Source organism: Asparagus officinalis, chromosome 9, assembly GCF_001876935.1.
Source record: "Asparagus officinalis chromosome 9, Aspof.V1, whole genome shotgun sequence".
Taxonomy (NCBI): Eukaryota; Viridiplantae; Streptophyta; class Magnoliopsida; order Asparagales; family Asparagaceae; genus Asparagus; species Asparagus officinalis.
The window spans coordinates 47,338,615-47,362,838 of record NC_033802.1 but is presented as its reverse complement, the minus strand read 5'-3'; the positions used below and the strand labels follow the sequence as shown (position 1 = coordinate 47,362,838).

Here is a 24,224-nt window from a genome sequence, read left to right as displayed (position 1 = left end):
TTTCTTTTTATGTCAATTTGATTATTTGGACAAACCTCATCAACAATCCTCAACCAATAACCTCCAAATCTGATTGAAGTTCACTTCAATAGAAAGAAAAAGTTTTACTATGTCTAGTTGGATAGGGCCTTGCATAGAACCGAACAAGACGGATTTTATTTTTGTATACTTTGATTTACTCCCTTTTTTTTACCCAATTCAGTTATATATTTTTCTAAAAGATTGCACGTATAAATATAAAGCATCTGAATTTTAAAATCAATTTGATAGATCAATCTAGCCATCCATTCCGAACTCACCTGATCCGACTCACTACAGTCATTATTTGAACATGCTAATTCATGATCAGGCTGAATTAAGAAATAGAAAGTTGTGATCGCGTTCGGGTTATGATTTCTGCAGATCAGTTGTGATCATGATTGGCTTTTAGTAAGCCAGTCTAATCCACTTGATAATGAAAATCTGTTAACCTGAATACGAATTTTATCTTAGGTATTAATCTGGTTCATAATCAACTTTGTATATTAAGCTACAAATTTATCAAGTTCAATTATTCAGTAATGCATTTATCCATTTTATCGAACAATAAATGGACATCTGCAGTCTGCATGGGTAATGAAAAAATTGACAAAATTTGTGTATATGACTTCAAAGTAATCGACAAGATGAACATATACAGAAGAATGTGATCCATAGCAAATAAATAAGCATCTGGCAAGCAATGAATTTCAGTCACACACTGTTCCCAGATTGGGGATGGTTTCCTGGTACAGGCTTCTCTTGGATGGTATTGATTGGTAGAAGTATGAACTGAACAAAACCGGCTATTGATCAGAATCTGAAGATTCTGAAGTAGGACTGCTCGAACAAATTTCTCTTTTATGGAGCATTAACATCTTCGCCTCTGGGTTGCATAACCCTGGAAAAAGGAAAAGTCAATTTGAAGAACAATAATAACGCCATACATTATGTAAAAGGAGAGCTTCCAAGAAATCAAAGTTTTGTATGTCAAAAGCATAGTTCAATAGAATTCAACATTTGCTGCACATATAATAATTACTAAATTATCAAGATTCTTCTCATGAATGTCTTGTTTCTACTACTATTGTTATTACCCTCCAGGTGCTTATGATATGTGCCGAAAAAAGAAAAAAGAAAAGATACCCGATACGTGTTAGATTGAACTAAACCATTTACATAAATTGCATGATCATTCAGCTATTTCAAATAAAATATGCATTAGCTCAGTAGAATAATTGAAATTCTCTTATTCCAGACGCCTTGGATTTTACTAAAAGTACGTCAAAGAAAACACTGTTCTAATATGATAATATCAGAATTGTTTTTCAGAAAGGTATAACATGCACGCTTCAACATCCATCATATTCAAAGTCATGATTTAATCAAGTATTAACTATAAAAGCTCCCTATAGGCAACATTCATCATATGTAATACTGAAGTTCAAAATAAAAAACAGAGGAAAACTGAACGAACCTGAGCACTTAGGAATGTCCCAAACAGCAATTGAAGATGTTGTACAGTCAGGAGAACAAAGTGCCCGATTATCTTCATGATTGACATTCATTGCAAGCATCATAGCTCCAATAGTAACATCCTCATTGCTAAACAAACGATTACTGCAATCATAAAATTAAGATATGTTTTGTCACATAGGAAACTACGCTTCGAAATATAATATAGGCTTAAAAATTTTAGAATATTTATGCTGAAGTTTAATTAAATGAGTAAGTTTTAGTCATCATGAGGTATATTTAGAAGAAATAACCAATACATAGAAAAATACACATGGAATTAGCAAACATAACCACATAACATATTTTAGCATGCCACTTTGGTATATACTAAAACATATATTACTTGGGGTATGCTTCATATCATTGCATCGTACAAAAGTATTAATGATGCACTATAAGCACTGTGAAGGCATAAAATTCTTACTTCTCTATCTGCCTCCATACTGCGATACAGAAGCCTATCGGGTCAGCTTCCCGTTTTTATTTGCAGACTGTTCCTCCTTAGTAGAGTGAGATTTTAGAGAGCAGAACTTCCTCCTCAACATTGTTTTAGATACCCCTACATAACCAATATACCAGCCGATATATCTTTTTATAAGGCTTGCCAAAAAACGATATGGACCCAATATTCTTTCCTTCTTTGCAGTAAGTGAGCAGTATATCATGATTTCTTGATAACAGATGACATTTCGACCTTAAAAGAAAATCGGCTAAAATGTTGTAATGTCGAGTTGGACTTTTATTTGCTTAAACATATTGGTTTAGATTAAGGTTCAATTGGGATCTAAACCAAAACAAATATTTGTTTGTGTACTGAATGACACTTTTTCATACCTTCATTACTTAATTTCTGAATAAATTTAATTACTACTAAAGTGTTTTTAATGAAAATCTTTCATACCTTCATTACTTAATTTCTGAATAAATTTAATTACTACTAAAGTGTTTTTAATGAATTTTCAGGAAATAAAGCTTGAATAAAGAGGAGCTCAAATGAAAATTATTTGCAGATCAATAGAAGCCCCAAAGACCCTAATTGAAGCTCTAATGAAGCCCAAGGATCCCAAATGAAGAAAAGTCAACAAGTCAACTCAGAAGGCGAATCTGTAATGGACTCATCGATAAGCCTATTGATGAGCTCATCAATAAGTAGATAACATAATTGATCAATGGTTAATTTTGATTTTCTCAGAGAGCAAGTTTGATCCAATAATTGTAAAGGGTTCCTGAAGGCTATAAAATAGGGGGCTTAAAATGAGGGTGAGGGTCATGAAAATTTTTGTAACCCATTTTAGGAAGGGGAGCTACTATTTTTGTGGCCTTCTAAATTTCTAAAAACTTAAGTTTTTGCAGTAAAATTAAAAAAAAAAATTCCTCTCCAAAAATCTTCTTCTATTCTGACAATAAAGACTTGAAAATTTTGAGTCTACAAGAGAGGCCAAGCCCTCTCAATGTGAGTTTTTATTTTTGTCATTTTAATTCTTGATTTTTATCATTTTTTAAGGTAGCTTTAGTTTCATGTTTTAGTTAGTTAGTTTTCTTACGTCTTCTTAATTAGTTTAATTTCTTACTTTTATTCATGGTTTCTTTATTTGCTAATAGTTTAGGAGTACCTAAATTTTTTAGGATAATTAGGATTAGATGACGCTAGTATGATTTAGAATTGCCTTCTTTTATGTTTTAATTGGTCATGCTAGAATTATCAATTAATTAGTATTTGGTAGAAACAAAATAAAATTGATAGGTCATATTTTTTTTAATAGACTGATAGCCTATGCTTCCTTTACTATTCTAGAATTGCTTTTTAATTTGATTATTTCTATTCATGGCATATAGATTTACTTCTAGAATTTGATTTGATAAACTACACTTTCTCTAAATAGATTGTGAGTTTGTGCTTATTTACAATATGCAGAAGGACACACACAAGTAAGCTGAGGTGAGGTGTCCTTGAACAGGCAGTATGTATACAGATTTCTTTTTGACGTTTCCCTTTCTGGAGAAATCATGTGTGAAAAGTTCACCTTAAATAAACAAACATAAGAAAAATTGAAGAAAGAAATTGATAAGCATGACTAGAAAAAAGGTAAAGAGCTGCAGTCTGCCGCCTAAATCCATGGCTGTAGAAGACTACACTTTATTCATGAGAAGAAAAGGTAACTTGCCTGTTATTTCTTAGGGAAGCTAAGCTTGCGACAACCTCAGATGAAAGTGCATAGATAGGACCATAGGCATGCAAAAAATATTCTTTCCCAAGTAAATACGAAAGAGGCTCATACCTGCACAAATCCCACAAACAAAAATGATAAGTGAGCATCTCATCTCATTATATTTATTGATGAATACATAAGAGGAGGTCTATGAGAAGGTGAACGACAAATGGATTCTAGGTAAGCCCAAGTGAAAAGCAAGACTGAACAAGGCTGCCAAGGTTGGAGTGTAGGCCAATGAGATTGAGAGAGATTGTGACTGTCATGAAGCTTATTCATATTGCAAGCTACATATGTCATTTCCTTCAGGTGAACACCTGTTTATTAGCATGTGCTTAGTGTGTTCAGATGCAACTTTTTCTATGCCAATCACAAAATAATGATTAAGATAAATTCAACAAAAAGACTACAAATTGAAAGAGATTGGGTTGTTTACTATGAGGCAGTACTTTCTTTCCTTCAGGTGAGCACTCATTCATTAGCATATGCTCAGTATGCTTATATAACGGATTTTTGTCCTATACCAAGTAATGATTAGGAAATATTTAACACTAAACCAATGCAAATTGAAGACTGGTAAGAGACATTAGATTGTTTACCATGAGTCATTACTTCCTATCCAGACTATCTCTTGCCACTAACTAGAAAATAGCACAGAAATCATTGGTAAATATAAGCTCCATTTTTAAGCTTGTCTACTATGAGGCATTATTTTCTGTATCGAGTTTATCTCTCACTAATAACTAGAAATCGCAATAGAAATCCTTGGTAAAAATAAGATCCATTTTAAGCTCGGAGATAGTGTCATACTTTTGAAGGTTGTGCCGCAAAATTTATTTACCTTTTATGCAGGCTGTTTCAAATAGCCAAAATAGCTGTAAATGATAAGATGAAATTGGTCTTCAAAATTTAGGGAAAGGTTGCAAGAGGAAAAAAAGGTTTCTGTCTTAGTTAAAGAGAGACACTCTAAGAGAGGTTACAGTAAACAGATGTCAATATTTTAAATTTGAATTTCAGCTTACGTTATTCGTGTAAGCTGAAAAGTGTAAAATCATTTCATTAGTACTTCAGTCAACAATTAATTTCTTTTTAATCATCCATCGACAAATTCCATTTCATCAAACTGTGGTAACGAAAATCTGGCCAAAAGATACTGACCATAACTTGACATGCAATCCTTCATACAGTGGTGCCATGCTCCTAGCACAACATTTACAAAACTGAATAGGCACATGAAATCCTTCATACAGTGGTGCCATGTCAATTTATGTGCAGATGCCCTAAAGTTCTTTCTTTGTCATAGAGTACAAGCTAATGTAACAAAAACAACAACAATTCAATCTATAAAAGAGCACTCTTGAGAAAGAGGTAACGTTTAATATCTCAAATCACATTAATTTCCAAGGCACATATAAGCCAAAGGATCAAACGGAATGTTTCTAGTTAATTGAAAAGAATATAAGGTTACATCGAACGTGTCCATGATTAAATCTCAGTGTGATGTAGCACAAGGTCACGTGAAAAAATGTAAACGTGGAACCATCTTGTAGAATAAACAGTGCAATCAAGGTACTCTGAAAAGTTGCTGAAGTACATGATCACCAGCAAGGAGGTTTTTGCAACTTGGAAGAATTTATAGTGCAATCAAGGCACTCTGAGACTTGCTGAAGTATATGATCACCAGCAAGGAGGTTTTTGCAATTTGGAAGAATTTATAGTGCAATCAAGGTACCCTGTAACTTGCTGAAGTATATCATCATCAGCAAGGAGGTTTTTGTGCAATTTGGAAGAACTTTTGGCACCATAATTTTCTGGCTTTGAATATTTGCACCAATGGAATTCATAATAATGTCAAAGTACTTGAATCAAAGAATGCAGAGGAATCAAAATTGATAATCAAAGATGCTTCAACCTTCTTAAGGAAAGAAAAGAAGAAATCAACTGCTTTATTTCATATGTTACGCTGCACCAACTGGTTAAAGTGAGAATGTTAGACCCTTTCAGAAACTCCGATAAGAAACTAATAATATGCATAATTTGAAGCCGCAGATAACTGAAGCATTACCTGGTTGAATGCTAGAGAAGTTATGCTAGGTTATAAAGATATTCCCTTACAGCTATGTAGCATGGGTATGGGTAGTACGGGCATGGGTACAGGACACGGTAAATTTGCAAAAGGTAGCGTACAGGCACACGGCTATATAAATATTTATATACGCATATATTAATATCAAAATTAATAGTTTACATAAGATCAGTACTTTTACGCACATGTTATGAGAATTAAATTCATATAAGTAGACACACAACCAATCATTAAAATTATACTTTGGAACCCAACGAGTTTCAAGAAGTAGATTTGAAGGGTAGAATTTATGACTAGGAAATGTTTGACCAGTATTCTAAATTAAAACATGTATTGTTTAATTGAGTACATTTCCAAAAAAATGTACACACATATGCAAGGAGTGTCCAAGGAGTACAGGTACGGTTACGTGTCAGGTACAGGTACGGCTTCAAGATAGAAGTGCTAACATAAATACATGTACATGCAAAGCACATGCACTTTAAAAGTATATATTAAATAAGAGATATTCATTTAAATAAGCTCACATAAAATAGCATGTCCCTAAAACTTTACATGCAAAAAGTAGCTAAACCTCTTTTAACCACAATAACAATTTTTGCCATCTAAAATAACTTCTGGTCCTTTTGAGACAGTTTATATATTTCTATTTACCTTTAATTTAGGACTACATACAATCTGCTCTTTTTTATTTATATATGCCTAGACCCAGATGAAATTTCACATGAGGAGTTGCATCAAAAACTAACAACCTACAGAAGCCATTTCACAGCTAGAAAATGACTAACCACTTTAGCTTTGGGTCAGTAAATACAGGACCCTTCTTCATGCAGCCAATGTAAGTTTGAGGATGAGAACGTTCTTTAGCCAAAAGAAGGGAAAGCCGGTCTGCAAAAAAAAGAAATCAATAGATTTAGCATACAAGAACTCATAAATGAAAATAACCATATACCAAAGACAAATCACCTGGCCTCAAATATATATCATCATCGGCTTTAACATAGAAGTCAGAATCATACAAGGCATAGGCCGCTTTGAAGAAAGCTAACCTACATAAGAGGACTTGATGAGAATGTGAAACTACCATAGTCGCAAAATACCATTAAAAACTGCAGATATTCTCTATAAAAAAATTATGAACTACTTACGTTTTAATAGGAAGCTTAGCATACTCTTCCTCGATATCTAAAAGCATGAAATCATCATATTCTTCAACTTCTCTCTTCAGAGCTGCCATCCTTGACTTATCAATGGTCTTACCAATCACAAATCTGAAAGCAAGACCAGTTGATTCTTCCAAACTGCAAAGACACCGTCATAGTTATAAAAGAAAGCAGTAGCACAAATACTAGTAAGCCTATTATAATCTTGTCGAACACAGGTTAGACACTGTTCCGCATTGGAAACTGATACTTTTTGCCTTGTTGGAGTTGTCGAACACAGGCTAGACACTGTTCCAAATGCACCCTCAGAGTTTATCATCAATTTTCAGTTTACAATATTCTTTGGGTATGTTAGACACTATTCCAATTGCCACCCTCAGTTTATCGTCAATTTTCAGTTTACTATAATGCTTTGGGCATGTTAGACACTATCCCAAATGCACCCTCAGTTTACCATCAATTTTCAGTTTACAATATTTTTGGGCACTTCAAAGACACATTTTATGATTGTGTTAAAGCACTAACTTTATACTAATTGTAGTTTGAGGTGCGTGCATAATATCCTATATAAGTACATATGCTAAAAACCATATTTTCTGGGAAAACATCAAAAATAATAACCATAAACTTAGGATATATTTCAACATAAGAAGTGATAAATTATCTAGAGAAAGATGATGAGTCTAGGCCTATTTCAAATTCAAAGTTAAAACAATAAAGGATATCTTATAATACAAATAGATATCAGTATCATATGATTTGAATCAAGGTTTCCATAAAGCTATGCTAGCCAGGGTTCTAAAACAATATAGTGGCCGCATAAATGTGTGAAGCCGAGTTCCGCATCTGCGATCAAGTAAGTAGTTGGGCCAAGTAGTCAGGTTCATGCAGGTTATGCACCCACATATGTGATTACATGAGCGCGTATTCAATTTGGAGATCAAGTCCTCAAACTCGATACAGGGTCTAGCACTATAAATATCTAAAACTCAAACCTCAAATGCAGTGCGCAATGAGTATTGAAACCATCCCTCAAATTTTTGGAATATGGCAGCACTGGTGTCAAAACGGGTGTCTCGGACACAAGTGTCCAACCATGTACAAAGTTTAACAATATAAAACTACAATTTAGAAAATTAAGTTTAGAGAACTACACTACGAATTGCAATTTTGCATACCTACAACAACTTATGAAATACCTAAAGCGTGTCCAAGAATTACTAAAACATTTTCAACAGTTACAGAATGTACCCAAACTTAAAGTTGGGAAGTATTTCCACTTCTAAAAACATAAAACTTTTCACATATCATGTATAAAGCGGAACTAAAATTACACTCACATGTTGATAATAACTAAAATTCTACTACCAACATTACAAATCAAATCAAATAACAACGGAAAACGTTGAATAGAGAAAACTATATAAAAGGAACAGGGTAAATCATCTAAACAAAATGAAACGTCTATACTTTTCCGACAAAACAGTAAAATTCAACATGTGAATGCACACACAATCAATCAAGTTCAAACCTTTCATCACCAAACAAATAAAACAAACCCATCGGACCACTCACGAGGACTTCAAAATTCAACACGATTCACTTACCGGACAAGACCTTCTCGATCCGAAGGGAACCAGGTTTTCCTCAGCGCCCTCCTCCTCCCCGTCGATCCAAATCCCGTCTGGATCCCGACGAACCCCATCACCTTATGCCTTTCCCTGCCGGATCCAGATCCGGCGGATCCGCCCCCGCTCCCTTCCTCCCATGCGACCGAAACGGATCTGGGTTTGAAATTGCTGCATCCGCGGGACGAAATTAGAGGTCTTGATACTGAGATCAAGCCGAAGAGGAAACCGAGGATGCCGACGATGAGGCAGAAGATGGAGAAGGTGGGGGACGAGGAGAGGCGGCGGAGGCGAGAGGGGAGGGAAGGGGAGGTGGCGTGAGAGTAGAAGATTTTGGGTGAGGTTGGCATCGGATCGATCGATGGCTTAGGATTTGGATGGATGAATCAGGGTTTGGGCTTTCAATTGAGAGATCAAAAGAGGAGCTTTGTCGCTGTTACTTTGTTCTTGGAGTCTGACACCACAGAAGCCGTCGTCGTTACTTGCTCGAGTATATTGAATTTGGTACTCTTTAAAAATGTATTTCAGGCTAAGTGAAACTGAACTCTTTAATTTTCTAAATGCCCACTTTTCTTTACTTTTTGTTGTTTCCCCCACGTTCTTGAAAAAGTATTGGGCAAAATTTTAAAACAGACCCCTTTGCAAAAATATTCCCAAAAAAATCTATTTTGAAAATATTCGCAAAAAACAACTTAGTTTCAGCCCTGAGGCTGAAACTAGGTCGTTTTTTGCGAAAAATGTTCCCAAACTTCACGAGAGTTGAACTTCCGTGAAGTTTTTTTCAAGACAAAACTTCACGGGAGTTCAACTCCTGTGAAGTTTGGGAATACTTTTCGCAAAAAAACGACCCAGTTTCAGCCCTGAGGTTGAAACTATGTCGTTTTTCAGAAATAAAGTGGAAACGGATCTTTTTTGGGAATATTTTTACAAAGGGGTCTGTTTTCAAAATTTGTCCATTTCTTGTATTTTCTTCGTCAAAAAATATGTGGCATAATTACTTTCCGTCACTTTTTTTTAGTTTGGTTCACTTTAAAAACACAAGAAAGTGGTTGATGTGTGAATTGATTCCCTCATTTTCTAATATTTGGTTCAAACTAAAAAAGAAGAAACTATGGTTGTGACCACCATTGTATACTTACCACCCAAATAGGGCAAAATTATTGTCAAACATAAGTGCGATGAGAATATCATCCATTTGAGGGACTAATTCCAAAATATGAACACTTGAAGGAGGAATTTTAAAATGTTTAATAAAATCAAGAGGCTAAATTTAAACATGAGGTAGTAATTTGCAAAATTTATAAAGATTTGAACTACTAATTTCAACTAATTATGACCATTTAATTTAAGGGAGTAATTCGTAATCTTTAAATATTTTGAGAGACTAATTTTAAGTTTTTATAAACCCATTTGAGAGACTAAATTCAAAATATGATCAATTGAGGGAGGAAATTCAAAGTGACTAAAAAATTTTGAGGGACTAGTTTTAAATTTAAGTTAATAATTTGCAAAATTTTTAGAGATTTTAGGCAGTACTTTCAACTAATTATGGATATTTAAGGGAGTAATTCCAAACCTCTAAAGATTTAAGAGACTAAATTTAAGTTTGATGAAGTAATTTTCAAAATTTTAAAGTATTTGAGGGAATAACTGCAAGTATTTATTAATTGACTGACTAATATCAATATTTTAGAGCTTGAGGGACTTTTACAAAAACTATTTACCAAATTAGCATACCAAGTTTTTGAATGAAACCAAAAAAAATAGTAGAAGAAATTGTTTTATGACCTGACCAACAAGTTGAAAAATGCACAATCTTATAAAAAATGGACAAATTTTCAAAACCAACCCCTTTCAACATTTAATACCAAAAATCGACCTATTTTGCACTTAATTTCAAAAACCGACCTGGTTTCAGCCTGGCACTGAAACCAAGTCGGTTTTTGAAAAAAATATTTCGAAACTTCACGGGAGTTGAACTCCCGTGAAGTTTAGTAGGTTTTTAACAATTTGCTAAAACTTCATGGGAGTTCAACTTCCGTGAAGTTTTATTGGTTAAACAAACTTCACGGGACTTGAACTCCCGTGAAGTTTGTAACATACCAAAAACTCCAGGGAGTTGAACTCCCGTGCAGTTTCAGTCCATTTTCCAGAGAGTCAACTCTCGGAAAATTTTTTACTACAACTCCACGGGAGTTCAACTCCAGTGGAGTTGTAGACGTCTATTTAAGGCCCAGCCCCGTATTCACCCATCCCGCACACCCTCCTCACCCGTTCCCAAACCGAAAACCCTAACCTCTCTTCACCGGTCGCCACTGCCACCAACTCCGTCGCCTGTCGCCGAATTCCCCCCTCCGGCGGTCATCATCCTCACCGAAGTCATCATCCTCTCTCATTTGTTCCCAAACCGACACCCTAACGCTCTCTTCACCGTTCCCCACCGTCACCAACCCCGTCACCGTCGGTCCCCATCGCCGTCACCGAAGTCCCCGCCGCTGGCGGTCATCATCCTCACCGGAGTAGATCGTTCTCGCCGCCATCATCGCCGGAGATCACCGAAAATTAGGAAAATTTTAAGGTAAAATCTTTTTTTTAAAATTCCTCCTAAATTCTTGTATATTCTCACTATATCATGATGATTACTTGGGAAAAAAATTAGATTTTAGAAATTACTTGTGAATTATTTTTATGAAGAAAATTTAAATAATTTTGTGTATTTAGAGAGAAAATAATCAAAAAATGTAAATGTTAGTTTTACTACATATGTTTGATATTGATATATGAATTTGGTTAAAATTATGGGTTTCTAAAATTGATAAGATAGGTTTAATGGTAAGTAACATTTTTTAAAGTTTTTTCGTGTAATATTGATCATGAATTTTTTTACTCTTCAGAGGTAATGATAAACGATTGAACCGTAATTTTTTGTTCATATGATGGGAAGATTAAATATCTCAAAAATAATATGCTCATTTATAAAGGAGGTGTGACGAGACCGTTGTCTATAACAAAATCGTGTACTTTCGATGAATTGGTTAATGGATTACACAAACTTACATTAACCAATTCACGTGAGTATCACCTCAATGTTATTTGCAATTATCCTGTTACGGGGAACAGAACAAGCGACATTCAAATATCAAGTGACTATGATATGGGTTTCATTGGAGTGTTACACGGCGAGGGGCATTCGGTCGAATTGTTTATTGAAAAAAATCAGAGGAATTTGGGCAAATCGTTGAATAACAACGGAATGTACTCCCGCATGTTGGAGGACCTTGAAGTTGACTCTGTCTGTTTATTATATCTGCAATAAGATGAAGGTTGGACACAATGACAATACATGAGCGGTCCTTCGATGGTGGGCACTTCAAATGCTTTCGATACTAACACGGCCTATCAAGAAGATAATGCAAGTATCGAATCCGAGAATGATGATGAAAATGACGGTTTACAAATTAATAGCATATCAAGAAGATAATGCAAGTATCGAATCCGAGAATGATGATGAAAATGACGGTTTACAAATTAATAGCATGACGATGATAGATCGTGATGAAAGAATCCGAGAATGATGATGAAAATGACGGTTTACAAATTAATAGCATGACGATGATAGATCGTGATGAAGGGGACAACCAACACATTGATGAATGTTGTACTAATAATGAGTATATTGTCTTAGAGGATGCCCTGCCCGATAAACTCTAAGCAGAAGAATAGATTGATAACTTCATGATGGAAAATGTTCCTATTTGCACTAATAGCGGTGATGCTACACAGGGAGAGGACTTCTCATTCATGAAGGGGGATCTTTTTGAAAGTATGGAGAAATTGATTCATGCGCTTCGCTCGTATGCCATTGCCAAAAATGTCAAGTTTAGGCCAACAAAAAATAACACAACAAGCTATAATGTGGTTTGTTTTTATCTCAAATATGGTGAAGGCGAAGATAATGTTGGACATTTCAAAATCACGGTATACAACGGACTCCACACATGTAGCAATCCTCGATGGGAGATGAATAATAAGCATGTGTCCTCTTCTTTTATATATCGGTTGATTTTACCGCATCTAGGGGAGGATCTTGATCTAAGACCGAAAGATATTCGTCTTTTAGTGCATAAAGTGACCAACTTAGATGTATCATACAATAAGTGTTGGAATGCTAGGAGGAAGGCGATGATAAAAATATTTAGGGATTAGGACAAATCTTATGAGATCTTATAATATTATCTTGAAGCACTCAAAAGAGAAAATCTTGGGACTGTCTATGAAGTTTCATCAGACCCTGTTGATGGTGGAGAACGACGGTTCACAAGTGTATTTTGGCATTTGGCCCTTATATTGAGGTTTTCCAATATTGTCGCCCTCTTCTTAGCATTGATGCACCCACTTATATGGTAAGTACAAAGGTGTTTTTCTTATTGTAACCGGAGTTGATGCGGATGGCGGGTTGTTTTCTTTGGCGTTTGCAGTGGATGATGTTAAAAACACAGAGAATAGGGCGTGGTTTTTTGCATGCATTAGATATCATATCCCTAGTATGGGGGCGAGGTCGGTTACATTCATATCTGATAGGATGAAAGGAATTCCAAGAGCACTCCAATGTCATTTCCCATCACCACATGCACATTGTTATTGTCTGCGACATATTAGGGACAACTTCAAGAAGAAGTATGGAAACAGTCAGGTTCAAGATCTTCATTGGCAAGCCGGCTGTGTAACAAAAAAATTAGTTTATTATCAAATATAAGAGAGGATTAAGTTCATTTCACGAGTCGCACATGATTGGATCGAAACTAGTTTGGGACCACACAATGTTAATAAGTGGGATTTATGTGAAGATGATAGGAGACGGTTCTGTATGATGACTACAAACACTTCTGAGAGTTTCAATGGCATGCTTAGGGGAGCATGCGGTATGCCAATATAGTCACTAGTTACTAAAATATTTTACAGACTTAATAACTTTTTTCTTCGACGTTGCGTACTTGGTGAAAATATCCGCTCAGAGCTCACACCGAAGGTTGATGAAATGCTAGCGGCTCGGATTATGAAAGCTCGATCCTTTCACGTCATAAGATATAGTTTTAATAAATGGGAGGTTAATGAGGGAGTATCACATAGAGAAAACCACTCTTACAAAGTTAATATGTTAGTGGATCACATATGTACGTGCACGTGCAATGTACCATAACTACAATGGATTCCTTGTTCACATGTTGTCGCGGCTTGTTCTGATCTACAGGGTGGTGCGAGGATTTAACATTATGAGTTCGTCACGGGTTGGTATTCTACTTCCAACTATCAACAAACATACAAAGAGTATTTTTCGTAAACCATATGATAGTCGACATTGGACACAAGACGGGCCACAGATATTACCTCCTTTGTATAAAGGTCGGCGGGGCGCCCTCGTACCGTACAAATTAGAAATAGTATGGATGACGGTCGTGAAGGAATTAGGAGGAGAAATAAGTGCAGTAGATACGATCAACTGGGTCATAACAAAAACAGTTTTCCAGCTAGGATTAGGCGTTGATTTGTAATTTGTAACGTTTCATACTATGTTTGTTTCCGTATGACATTTGTAATTGTAATTTGTAGCGTTTTGTACTATGTTTTGGGATCTAATTGTAATGTTTGATTTCAAATTATTCCTTCTTCACATCGTGCATTCGTTTGTTGTAATATGTTTTTGATATATGACTAAGTCAGTCATTCAACTAAAATATCTAACGAATTGTACATTGTTCTCTAATATTTTAATCTTAGATATATTCATTACGGATCCGGGACCGATACATCCCGACGTTTTGTACCTCCAGGCGAGTCATTGTTCAGACCATATTGGCTCAGGATAGGTAAAATGTTTTTGGTATATATATTCCTTAGCATTTGCACTAATTTTAATTTTTCTCAATATACTTAATCAATTTTATTTGACGTGCAGCCCGTACCAGACATCACCATGGTCAATCATTCTCATAGTCATTCGGCTTGGGTCATTGAGGATGAGAGAATACTACAACTGATAGCTCAGGACAGGTTCCGGGAGTGTTTGACAGTGAGATATATTAGACTTGATTGGTCCCTTATCACTACTGTTGCGGCATAAACATGTACCAATAAGGTTGCAAGTGCACAACCGTGTCAAGTTATAGTATTTAAGATATCGATCCCACGTGGAAGGTGTTTTGTAGGAGAAAATATAAAATCGGTTCTTATGTTGTGTGCGTGACAAATAGGAGTGATGAGTGAATGTGATTGTGGAGAGAAAGAGAGAGTGGAAGTGATAGTGTGTAAGTCGGCACGAAATATAAGTGAGAGTGGATGTAACAAAGAATGAATATGATCAATAAGGCAAGAAGAAAAAAGAAAATAAAAATCAAGAATAAAAGAAAATGCAAGAAATTAAAGATGGTGAATTCAATTATAGATATGGGTAATCTAAAATTGAACCCACTTCTTAGAAAAGAGTGATTCCCTAGAGGGTTCTAGCCTAAAAGCGAATCAACAAAATAAAAATAACAAAATAAAAACTAAACCCAAGAGGGTTCTAGCCTCAAGGTGAATAGTGCAAGAAATTAAAATCTAACTACAAAATAAATTGCAAAATCTAATTACAAAATAAAATTACAAGAATTAAATGCAAGAAAATAAATCTACTCTATAAGCATGAAATAAATCTAAGGCAAGAGGGTTCTAGCCTCTTGGCTATTTAACAAGAAAAATAAAATCTAATTACAAGCATGAAAATAAATCTAACTAATAAGCAATAAAAGAGAAATAAAAGAGAAAAAGGAAAGAAATGCAAACCTTCAAATAATTCTCCATCTTCATCTTCATCTTCATCATCCAACAAAGAGAAGAAGAGAAAAATTTAAAGTGGTGAAAAAATTATTATTATTAATTGCAACTAAAGTTACAATTTTTGGAAGGCCTTCTCAATTAAGAGTAGCCCTCCTCTCCAAAAGGAGTTTACAAAATTTTCACACCTCTAACCCCTCACTCTCTACCCCTATTTATAGTAAACATCAGTGAATGAGAGCCATTGGATTGAAATCTTATCCAAAAACATCAATTTTCAGCCTTTGATTCGTAACAAACTGCCCAGCGTATCGATACCAGCATCGATAGCGGTATCGATGCTGGCATCGATACGGGCATCGATGCGGGCATCGATGCCCCCATCGATGCGGGCATCGATGCCTCCCCTTCTGCTTTTGCTGTCCGCAGATTCTTCTTGTTGTTTGCTTTGGGGCTTTGGACATTGGGCTTTTCTTGGACTCTTGGGCTTGGGCTTTGATTTATCTCTTCATTAAATACTTGAAAGAATTCATTGGGCTTCATGGCTTCATTTCTTCATTAAATTATGGGCTTTTTGTTGAGAGATGAGGGTTTTGAGATTTATTCTTCATTAACCTGCAATTAAAGATAAAAACAATTATTAGTAGTATATTTATTCATATAAAATAGATAATGAGGGTATAAAATTGTAATAAAATATAATTATCAACGATTAAGTCCAAACCAAATCATTTCCGTAAAAAATAATCGATCGTTCAAGGTGACGAATTCCCGGAAGTTACGGTGAATATGGTTGATAAGGGAAATTCGGCTCAATCTTCTAGTTCTGATCCGCTCGTATCGCATCATCTAACTCGGCTACGCGTAGGGACTGCTAGACGTAGGGATTATCAGAGAATGCAGAGGGGATTATCCTCGGATGATGAAGCATCAGATGCTAACTCTGCAGTTATTTCTGACAATACGATATCCAGTCCAGGACAATCCCGAGAGGCGTTTATGACCAACACCGAGCAAATAGCCAAAATTATCGAGGATGCCTTAACTAAGAAAAAAGAGAACTTCAAGTCAGCTGACTCAACTCATGGTTGGAGGGAAAGTACTCCTGGTATAACATCTGTCCCATGGGCAAACCAGAAATCTTGTGCATCTCATGTAGAGCCAAGCCCAACTCTCCGTGCCTGGTCAGAAAAGTGTTGGAATCTGGATTGTAAAGCTCGCATAGGGCAAAGAAATGCTTCGCGCTTGTAGGCAAGCCATGCATAGTGGCCCGAATGGCTGCATAAAGACCGCAAGCATGTAACTCCTCGCTCCATCGGCTCAAGACATACTTCGTCATACGAGCCCACCAAAACCTGTCCAAAGAATGGACCCAACCATAGAATCTGTGGCGCGGTGCAGGCATCTCCCGTCCTAAGATAGCGAGGCGATTCCTCAAAGTAGAAGCAGTGGTGAGGAACTCATTGCGAGGCGGAGTATCTAGCCCCAGTACTCCAGGATGTAGTCCAACAATGTGATCTCGACTCGAACCAGGAACTGCCTGATGAGTAATATAGCCGCAGTGAACGCTCTCATGTTCCTTTGTCAAACTCCACGACATCTCCCGCTTCACAGCTTGGCGCCTGAGCTCAGTCAAAGAACGGTGTCGAGGAATCTTCGGCAAATACATATAACGACTGCCAGTCTGGTAAAGCCACTGCTCAGCCTCAATAAATACTGCATCGGGATCCCTGGTAGAGTCTCCAAACAAGAAGTCAGTCTTCCTAAGAGACTGAACGGAACTGGCATCCTGCACGAGAGGCGCATCTGTGATCAGCTGGCGAAGAGCTTGATGGCCACCTTCCCTCACCACTTGGACAACTTCCAACGACGTGCCCGGAGCAAACTGGGAGGTGAGCGGAATGGGCGAAAAGTCATCAGATGTTGAATAATACTCATCACGACGTCCATTCACCGCATGCGATGAAAAAGCTCCGGAAGGATATTCCACTGAAAACAAGCAGTTAAGTGTTTGTTAATTTCAGATATAAAAGGAAATTGAATTCATCTTACAAATTGGTAAGATAGAGTCATTGCCTTATAAAGGGCGAGACGATTTGGCCACATTGCGCATTTATAAGATAGGGTATATCGACAATATATCCCTGCCTTATAAAGCACAATGCAGCGTCAAAACGCCCCCTTTATTATGAGATGTGGTTTTGACCAAGCAAAACCCATCTTTAAAGCGTCGATCCTCACCAAGGAGAATCAAGGCTTTTCCCGATCGCCTCACCAAGGAGAGCAAAATGGGGTAAAAGGACTAATTTGCAAATTCTCAGAAGAAGAGGGTTAATTTGCAAAATTTCCATAAAGCGTCGATCCTCACCAAGGAGAACCAAGGCCTTTCCCGGTTGCCTCACCAAGGAGAACAACGGGGGGTAAAATGGACCAATTTGCAAATATCCAGAAAAAAGAGGACTAATTTGTAAATTTGCGAATATGCCAAGCCAAAAAAGCAGCTCACCAGCATATGAGGAAAACACGCCATCAGCCGGGACCGCAGGGGAACGACCTCTCGAAACTCGCGACATAGTGACCTACAAAGAAAATCAAGAGGTTAGATCTAGAAAAAATCACATTTTTACCCCCTGAAAGATAAGCTCGAGGCGACGAATCATAATCCTAACCCTCGCACGCAACCCCACGAGTTCATAAATTAAATTAAGCATAAAAAATGCTAAAATTATGGAGATATACCTGAGGGGAAGCTCGAAGATCCAATAAAGATTAGATCTTGAAAGGTGCTCTCGAACCACGCGCTCGAGGGGCCTGAGAGAAATTCCAAAAATGGAAGTTTCAAGGGATTTCTCAGTCAAGGATCCAAAGGAAGGTTAGATCTAAGACAAATATCAAATTTTTAGAGAGATCGGATGCTCGAGGGAAAAGAAATTCAAAAAAAGGAACAAGGGGGGGGCCGGCCCTAGAAAAAGAAGAAGAAAAAAAAATGAAGAAAAAAACCCTCTTTTATAGCCTTGAACCAGATCTGGCTGAACCAGACCAGACCAGGGTTGAACCAGACCAAGCCAAATTGAGCCAGAATGAGCCAGAATGAGCCAGAATGAGCCAAATTGAGTCAGATTGAGCCTGGCCAGATCAGAATGAGCCAAATTGAGCCAGATTGAGCCAGATTGAACCAGAATGAGCCAGTTTGAGCCAAATTGAACCAGTTTGAACCAAATTTGAACCAGAATTCAAATTGGAGCTGAATTAAACATTGGAACGACTTTTGATCAACCTACGGTTCATGCCTTCACCTATTTAACCCCTCTACCATATATTTGGAAGGGTCGGAGAGATTTTGAACCCAAATACTGCCTTTTTTGGCACATTTTTTGGGCCGGTTCAGATTATTCGAACCTAAAGAACACTCCGAAAAGTATACGAGTATAAACTGCTTCTTAATACTCCAATAAGGTATATGAGTATAAACTATTCCCTATTTTTGGGTTGAGAAGTTCCTGGAGAATATTGTTTATAAATATTCTTAAGGATAACTCAACCACACTACGCCGGACAACGCGTTGTACATAAAGACTCGACGCCACAATCGATGGTCAGCTAAAAAATCAAAAATCAGGAATCAACTCAAAGTTCAAAATTCCGACAAACGGTCAGACAATAAATGCAGCACCGGAACTCTTACAGACTTTCGACAAAGCACCGAAAAGCCTGGAGAATTGAAGGAGTCAAGAACAGAAGCCATTCCGAGGTCCCGTTACACCGACTGAAGGTGGGGACAATCATATCCAAAGTATTCCAGACTCTTCTATAAAAGAACGAGACTGAAATACTTTGGAGGGGGTATCTGTAGGCATATAAAATTGCTTATAGGTCCCCTAGCATAGCTCGGCACAAACCGACGAACCAACGAGGCGACGAGATCGACAAATCGCACGCGAACAACGGAATGAATCCACCCGCGTGCAGAATCAAGCTAATGAGTTGAGGAATCAACGAGTCATCCAACCGAGAGCGGACTCGGACGAATCACGATCGAATCAAGATCAATTTCGGACTCGAACTCAGAAGCGGATTTACTGCCAAATCAGGAATCCGACTTACTGCCAAATCAGATCAACCAATCAGAGTCTCAATCAACCGAATCACGGACAGAACCGGAAACAACGGAAAACGACTCGAAAAAGTCGGAAAACACCGCCCGCGGGGGCTCGGCCAAAGCCGAGCCACCTCAAGGTGGCTCGGCCAAGGCCGAGCCACCTTGAGGTGGCTCGGTGGCCGAGCCACCTCAAGGTGGCTTGGCCATGAGCCGAGCCACCTCAAGGTGGCTAGGCACAGTGCCGGCCACCCCGAGGTGGCCGACAGTGGCCCGAGGTGGCCGACAGTGGCCAGAGGTGGCCGACATTTCCCTTTTTGCAGCCACTGTCCTGAGAGCCTATAAATAGGCCTAGAGATGTTCATTTTCGGAGGTCGAACTTTCAAGAGCCGAAACTCTGCCGGATTGAAGAGTGAACTCGGAGTTTGAAGACTTGAAGACTTGGACGTACAGATCTGATCCTCGGCGACCATCCACGTCAGAAAAGGCAGGATTTCGAGAGGAAGAAAGAACAGATCTGAGATCTACACGAGACTACACTCCAGATCTAAGCTTGGTCTTAGATCTCGAGATCCGAGCGATTATTCCCTTGGTGGATTAATCCCTCCCGGCTATTATTCCCTTCGTGGAATAATACCCGCATAATCGTGTAGATCCGACCGGATCTAGATCGCGCAGTGGTCCACGGATTAACCCCGGCGCAGGCAAAGAACCCACCAAAGCGAGCGACCGCAAAACAGGAGCTCGTGATTTGTTCACAGAAGGAAAGTTGTAATTTTTTCTTTATTTTCTTTGATTTAGTTGTAACCGGATCTATAAAAGACCGGATCTTTGTAATCCAAGATGACAATCATATCAATGAAAAAGAAAACAGTTTTCCACGCGAACACTAGCCCGACTCAAACGATAGTCGGTAAAGGCTTATCAAATCCGTTGATGGCTGAGGGTTTGCCAAAAATCCTATACACATTTGCAGGCCCATCAGCTTAATGGATGTGAGCCGAGACTTAAAACAGATGACCTAAAGACAAGTCTCAAAGACTTAGTCAAAAATACACGGAAGCCACTTCCATGTCTTAAGTCAAAACGTTGAGGTCAGACCTGCGATGCAAAAACCGAACGCCGAGGTCACACCCGTGTTCCAAATTCAACATGCAAGGGTGAGACCAGCATCTCAAGTTCAAAATGCAGGGTCCACCCCCACATTCCAGAAGCAGGATTATGGCGCATACCTTCACACAGGTCCTACGTGGCAAATCCCTTCAACCAAGATGCCTTCGAAGCAAGTGCAGAGAACAAATCCTTTACAACAAGGAATCAGCAGCTCCAAGATCAGAGTTGAAATCCAAAGTATTCCGAAACTTCGTCCCACTCAACCGCGAACTTTCGAAAACTTTGGAGGGGGTTCTGTAGGCTGTCAAAAAATCACAATAGATAGCTGATACCCATCAAAACATCGATGATGGAAGTTACAATCTGACGACTTCCAGAAGGCTACAATTTGAAGACTTTCACGTAGATCGCTGAAGGTTACAATCTGACGATCTTCACGACAACCGATGAGACCTCTAGTTCAACATCCTTCACAATCAACATCGAGAGTTATAATCTGACGACTCTTTCATATCAAAGAGCTAAAGTAAAGATTATAAAATAATGATCTTTGCAAAACTTCAATAGAAAAAGACTACAAATCAACGGTCTCTTCAAATCAAGACGTGGAAGTCCTCCCCGTGTACCAGCATCAAGATGCGACGCGTTCATAGCCACGAACGCAGCTCAAATGCAGCTCCAAAAGTTGCAAACGCAACTCCAAAAGCTACAAACACAGCTCCAAAAGCTGCAAACACAGCTCAGATTCGGCCGCCAACACAGCTCATGTTCAGCCGCAAACGCAGCTCCAGACAAACGCAGCTCAAGCACGGCCTCCAAAGCTGCCAACGCAGCTTCTATCCACTGCCAAACGCAGATCTTAAATCTTGCCAACGCAGCTTAAAGCTGCCAACGCAGCTTCTATCCACTGCCAAACGCAGATCTTAAATCTTGCCAACGCAGCTTCTAACAAGCTACCAACGCAGCTTCCATCCGCTGCCAAACGCAGCTTCTAAGCCGCCAAACGCAGCTTCCAAGCCGCCAAACGCAGCTTCCAACAAGATACCAACGCAGTTTCCAGCCGTTGTGTCTGAGCTTTCAGACACTGCGTTCAAGCTTCCAAACACTGCGTTTGAACGCAGAATTTGCATCAGAACATGGATTTTGCGTTTGACTCGTTCAAACAAGAGCTGAACAGTTCCAAAACCATTTTCCACGATCTGAGGGGATCACAACTCCACTCAGGTGTGATTTAAAGGGCGGTTACATCCCATTAGCCCCACTTAAGAGCGAATTAAGGAGGTGGTTACACCCCTTAATCCCCTATAAATAACTGAAAATCAATTCAGTTCGGGGTTCAGTCTGTTAGAACTTCTTGGCAGCGAAAAGAGGATCCTTCATCCTTCGGTTGGAGCTTTGGAGATCGGCAACAAGATCTTCTTCATCCTTGGCTTATAACTGACTTTCGGTTAAATCAACTCTTTCATAGAGTTTTAAACTCGTTCAGAGTTCTGCACAACGTCAAATCGTGAGGAGAAGACAACGTTCCAGTAAAACAAGACGTTAGATCGTTAACGAGAAGCAAACTCGACGCGAGCAATCGAGGAGGCATCTCATCGCCACCGTGAAGAACTCAGAATTAAACAAAGGGGAGAATCCAGATCATTCTCTTCTTTTTTGTAATCAGGAAATCCAATTATAACTGAGATTAAAGGAATACAGATCAATTTTCCTTTGTTTCTTTTACTGCAAAATTTTCCACAAATATGTTAAGTTTCAAAACAATTATGTTATTTTGTTTAAGTATCAAAAACTTTGTAGTTGTGAGTTGTTAGGACTTATGTAATGTATTATTTATGTTGGTACTATGTTAAGTATGTTGATTGTGTGTTTAATTATCTATGATGATGTTTGGTTAGTTAATATATGTGCTACATATTTTTAACAGATCATGGTGATGAACATTGTGTAACTTTTGGTCTTTATGGCAAGTCTTTGCCTACCTATTTGGATGGGTGAAGTTATGGACTATGTTCATAACCTTGATGATTTGTTTGAAGTTTTAGCTCATGTTAAAGAAATAATGTCATGTTTAGCATAAATATTTTCCTCTTTTTGTTGATAACAAAGGGGGAGAAATAGTTATGTATTGTTATGTTATTGTTATAGACTCAAATTTGCATATATGTAGGGGGAGTAAGTATGAGTAAGTATGGTTATTTCATTATGTTTTTAACCTGATTATAAAATATATACTTATGCATAAATTATTTGTTATCATTAAAAAGGGGGAGAATGTTGAATATTATATCTCCATGATAGTATTTTGATGATAACAATTTATACAATGTGTGTTATACAAATGCACTAACTTTTATATGCAGATGTCAATATCAAAATATGAACAAGTTCAAGTTGATTTTAAGGCATTATGAAGTGAAGAAGATGAAGAACATATGAGATAATGTATTTTATATTTTCTTTACTTAGAATTATTGTACAAGCCTTGATCACACACACGAACACACACAATATTAGAATTGGTTAACTATAGAAATCCCCTATGTTAACCATTAGAATTATAGTTAAAACTTAAGTATAAAAATATTTTATTTCATAATTTTTACTCTTAGTAGTCGACTAATTAGAATAGTAGTCGACTACTCGTGTATAAAACTTAAAAATATGTTTCTGTTATTTTACAGTATAGTCGACTAATGTAGCTTGTAGTCGACTACTCAGGTGTTAGACAGAAACATAAGTTTCTGTTGTTTTAAAGTGTAGTCGACTAATCTACATTATAGTCGACTACTGAAGGCAAATTTTATTTTACAAATTTCTGTCAAAATACAGTGTAGTCGACTAATGAGCATTGTAGTCGACTACTGAGAAATTTTCTGAATACACAGAGTCTGTTTGAACTCAGTTTTTCCAGATTTCAAAGTTTGAATTTGTGACTGTTTATAGCCGTTTTAAACGTTTTTAAAGTTCAAAAAATTGTCTTTTCAAGGGCTATAAATAGGTTATCAGTTCAGAAAAAACGTTTTTAAAGTTCAAAAAATTGTCTTTTCAAGGGCTATAAATAGGTTATCAGTTCAGAAAAAATGCAGAGACTTATATACCCATAAGCTTTGATCTTTGTGCATTTTTTCAAGTGAAAAATATTCAGATTTTTGAGAAAAAGAAAAGTTTCTGAAATTGCCTCTGAACATCATTCAATACTTATTGTTTTGGCAATTTACAGAAGTTAGAATCATTCCTAAGCTAGTACTACACTACACTACAAATCAAGGCTTATAGGAATTAAAATTGTTGCTTCAAAAGTGTTCTCAAGTTGTGAGAGGTGTTGATTTCTTGGTTTAAAGATTGGTGTTCAAATTGGCAAGGTGTTTGTCAATTGGTGTTGCAATTTACAGGGACTTGTAAATTGGTCTGGTTTGTGTTTGATTTTGTAAGTTTATTCAAAATCATAGTGGAAACTCTCAAGCGGGATTTGCTTGGGGACTGGATGTACACTGGATTGGTGGAACCAGTATAAATCCTTGTGTTTATGATTGTGAATTTCTGAGATTACACTTTTTATTTATAATTTATAATCTA

The 24,224-nt window shown here is 37.4% G+C and overlaps 1 protein-coding gene across 1 annotated transcript; it reads right to left on the bottom strand.

Moving 5' to 3' along the window:
- On the bottom strand, positions 614-9,135 carry LOC109824232 (probable beta-1,3-galactosyltransferase 14). The gene is made up of 7 exons (XM_020390767.1): positions 8,603-9,135; positions 6,981-7,133; positions 6,799-6,881; positions 6,621-6,720; positions 3,702-3,815; positions 1,496-1,638; positions 614-919 (listed from the first exon to the last, which is right to left on the bottom strand). Exons 1-7 carry the CDS (start codon positions 8,971-8,973, stop codon positions 825-827), a joined length of 1,059 nt encoding a protein of 352 aa, XP_020246356.1. The 5' UTR covers positions 8,974-9,135; the 3' UTR covers positions 614-824.